This window comes from Charadrius vociferus, unplaced genomic scaffold (assembly GCF_000708025.1).
Source record: "Charadrius vociferus isolate BGI_N301 unplaced genomic scaffold, ASM70802v2 scaffold643, whole genome shotgun sequence".
NCBI classification, from domain to species: Eukaryota; Metazoa; Chordata; class Aves; order Charadriiformes; family Charadriidae; genus Charadrius; species Charadrius vociferus.
In genome coordinates this window covers 439449-442997 of record NW_009647512.1, presented here as the reverse complement: position 1 = coordinate 442997, position 3549 = coordinate 439449, and the positions used below count along the sequence as shown (strand labels likewise).

Here is a 3549-nt window from a genome sequence, read left to right as displayed (position 1 = left end):
CTGAGCCGTGTCCCCCAATGCCTTACAGGCAGCGGTGCTCTGCAGGGAAGGAGGCTGTGAAGTGCTTTACACAGCCAGCAGCACTGCCTACTGCAGGGACCCAAATAAAACCTGTACCTGCTACAGCAGGACAAAAACTGCGTATGGATCCCTGCACATGACCCTGCCAGAGGTACGCTCTCCTGCACCCACAGCCCTGCCAGCACTTCATTCTCCTCATCAGACTGGGGTTCTGGAGCTGGTTTTCTCACTTCTGTAATGTGAACTAGTAACTTATGGAAATTATTTACCTGGCATCGGTGTGTCTTTAAGGAGCAAAGAGCCAATCTGCTCTTGCTTCCTAACAATAATTGGTAGTTTTTTAAGTAAGAAATACATTTCCTTTTTGCGGATCCTAATCTCTCTCAAACCACTGCACGGCAGAGCTTACCTCTGAAACACTGGGGGAGTGACTCGATCTGCAGAACAGGAACTTTTACTGCACAGTTGAAACCGGTTGACAAATCTGAAATGAAACAGCATCAAGATCAGTAACTCATGTAGGAAAGCTCAAAGTAGTAACAATTGTAGAACAGTAGAGGAAAGTAATTTCTGGGCACTGACACAAAGATCTTTGAAAGGCTTTATTTACAGGTTGTATTTGCTGTGACGGAAGCGGCTGGAAGAAAGGACCAGGTATTCCTGTGCATTTGCATTTGTAAGCGATTCCAGCTGAGACCTGCATTGCCGAAAACAATGAGAGCCTTCCTGGTCCTTATCAGGAGCGTCTGAGGGCAGGATCAAACCAGCACCCTTCCTCTAAAGAAGAGAATTACTTCATGACCCCTGCTCAGAGGGTGCCTGCCTCGACATTTTTAGTCCCCTCTTTGCGGAGAAACCAGCTGCGTGTTCTCTGAAACTCCTGTCTTCGCAGATACAAATTTATCCACTGTGGTAAGTCTGGCTGGTTTAGGCTAAAGGTTAGGTTCTTAAGTCTCATTCTTCTTCTACAGACTTAACCTCTGCTAGAAATAGCCTGTTTGAATCTTCCTGCCTGCCTCCTTTTAGCAAGCTTGTCAGAAGTGCCAGGGGTAATAACAGCCTCTCTTTGCCCAGTGGTGGTGGGAGAAGGTGCAGAACGGCAACAACCGTTTGGGATCTTCACATTAGTAAATATGGAGGACCCTCATGCTCCTGGCGCCCCAAAGTCTCTTATGATAGCTTGATTCATGAAACCTGATCCAACTGATTGCCTCCATCCCCACAATCCAAGTAACCCTAAAATCAGAGGCCACGACTCTGCCTCTGCAAAGAGATCTTACCACTCCAAGGGAATGGTGTGGTCGCCTCTATATTCTGCCTAGCCTAAATTATAGGGCAGCACGGTTTGGGGTAACAGTGCAAGCGAGGCTTGGACCCCAGAAAGCCTTGCTCCTCCTTGAGGCACAGCCTTGCCCCCAGATCCCTTGGCACTAAGCAGCTCCATATTACTGGGAGCTACAATTCAGCACGCAGCAGCCCAAGAGGAAAAAGCGTCTCCAGGTCTGTGGACACACAAAGACCTCATTTGTCTTTGTACCAGGTCTTAAACATGATCTGCATCCTTCCTTGTGGTGAAGGTCATTTTCTTCTCTTCCAGCATACCTGGAGAGATGAATGGCACCCATGCCAATATCAGCGCTACCGTGGAACTGTTCCAGCTCATCGTGTACGCCCCCACGTTTACCCTGGGATTGCTGTTCAATGTGATGGCTCTGTCATTCCTATTTTTTAAGGTTAAAAAGCTGTCAGAATCTACGGTCTACATGATAGCCCTTATTTTCCTGGATACTTTGCTACTGTTTACTCTTCCTTTTAAAATCATTTCCTACCACCTTCAGAACAAATGGAACTTGGGATCTGTGTTTTGCTCCACCTTGGAGAGTCTTTACTTTGTCAACATGTATGGCAGCATCCTCATCTCCCTCTGCATCTGTGTAGACCGGTACATCGCTATCCGGCACCCTTTCACAGCTCTCACCCTGCGATCCACAAAGAAAGCTGCTATGGTCTGTGCTGTCATCTGCCTGGTTACTTCAGTTGGGACAGTCTCTACTTTCCAACTGCATGGAGAGGGCCACAAAATCTCATCCTGCTTCCATAACTTCTCCAAAAGCACGTGGAAAAATGCAGGCCTGCTCAGCGCCTTGGAGACTATCTTCTTTGGCAGCATGGCAGCCATGACTTACTGCACTGTTCAGACCATCAAGTGTTTGAGAAAGCACAGAAAAGCAGACAACCCCCAAACATGCATCACCAAAGCGGAGAAGATAATGGTAGCAAACCTTGTGGCATTTTTGGTCTGTTTTATGCCTTACCACGTGGCATACTTTGTGTACTTTCTGGTGAAGAATAACATCATTCCTCTCAGTTTTCAGCAAGTGCTACGAAACATTGTTCAGGTCACCCTTTGCTGGGCAAACCTGAACTGCTGTCTTGATGGCGTGTGTTACTATTTTGTTTTAAAAGAGTCCTTGGAAGACCCATTACAAAACAGTGAAAAAATAGCTAGATGAAAGCCTTGATCCACATGCTGCGTGTTAGTTACTTGGGATGATGTGTGGCGATGCTTTAATGGAAAGCGCAGGGTCCTGAACTACTTATCTAAGCAATTTACTTTAAATATTCAGATCTGAAAATATTTCATAAAAAAACAAACTAAGTCTATTCCCAGGAGACTGCTTCTAACTTTTTTTATTTCCTTCCATAATGCTTTGTGTTAGCATGCGTGGGTAAAAAGAAATGGAGATATTTCCTGTAAATGGTGATGCATATGTCTTTGGATGCGATTCCTCTTTATTGTGAAAAAAGAAAATAATAAAATTTTCATTTATATGTGGTAATGTCTTTCAGCCTCCCTGTCTATATTGCACTTGCAAACCTCCACAGGCCTTCAGTCACTACAGACTTGGGCTGCTGAGAAACAGAGACTTTGAGTTTGTGGTAAAAAGCTTCAGACTAAATTCTGTTGCTTCCCCCACCCTGAGCATGTGTGCTCACACACATGCACACCTCTCAGGTTTGGACTTGCACATGCTCTCTAAAAAATAAAGTGATTGTAACTTTAAATCCAAAGGCAGCTTTAAATTAACATGGGTATAGCAAGATTTCCACGCCATTCCTCCATGGGCTCACTTGCTGTGCAAGGTTCAACACTTCTTGTGCCTACCACATCACAGTTCTCACTAGTATTGCCGCTAGCTCAAGTCCCTGAATAGCTCAGATTTATTGATTATCCCAGTTCCAGGCTTCCTTCCCAGCTCCTCTCCTGCTCACAGACTTTTCACATATCTGTTCCTTCCTGCTTGATTACAAACCCAGTTTCATGAACAGAGCCAAACCAAACAAGAGCATGAAATAAAAAGCCCGAGTCCAACGTAGTGGCAAACACATGAATCTGAAGGAACAAACCCCACCTTACTGGGGGATAAGAGCAGCCCTGATCCCTAAAGCAGTAGCCAGGAACACAGGATCCCAGGGGGAAAGCAACTTTTCTGACCTCGGAGCAAGCTGAGCATTACCACTTCCCAA

At 45.5% G+C, this 3549-nt stretch overlaps 1 protein-coding gene across 1 annotated transcript; it reads left to right on the top strand.

Moving 5' to 3' along the window:
• The first annotated feature begins 1631 nt into the window (after positions 1-1631).
• LOC104282654 (G-protein coupled receptor 55-like) lies at positions 1632-2534 on the top strand. The gene has a single exon (XM_009880768.1). The coding sequence runs from the start codon at positions 1632-1634 to the stop codon at positions 2532-2534; it is 903 nt and encodes a 300-aa protein (XP_009879070.1).
• Positions 2535-3549: the final 1015 nt, after the last annotated feature.

Excerpts from the sequence above, each read along its gene's own strand:
- LOC104282654 (XM_009880768.1), top strand. The coding sequence starts at position 1,632 with ATGAATGGCACCCATGCCAATATCAGCGCTACCGTGGAACTGTTCCAG.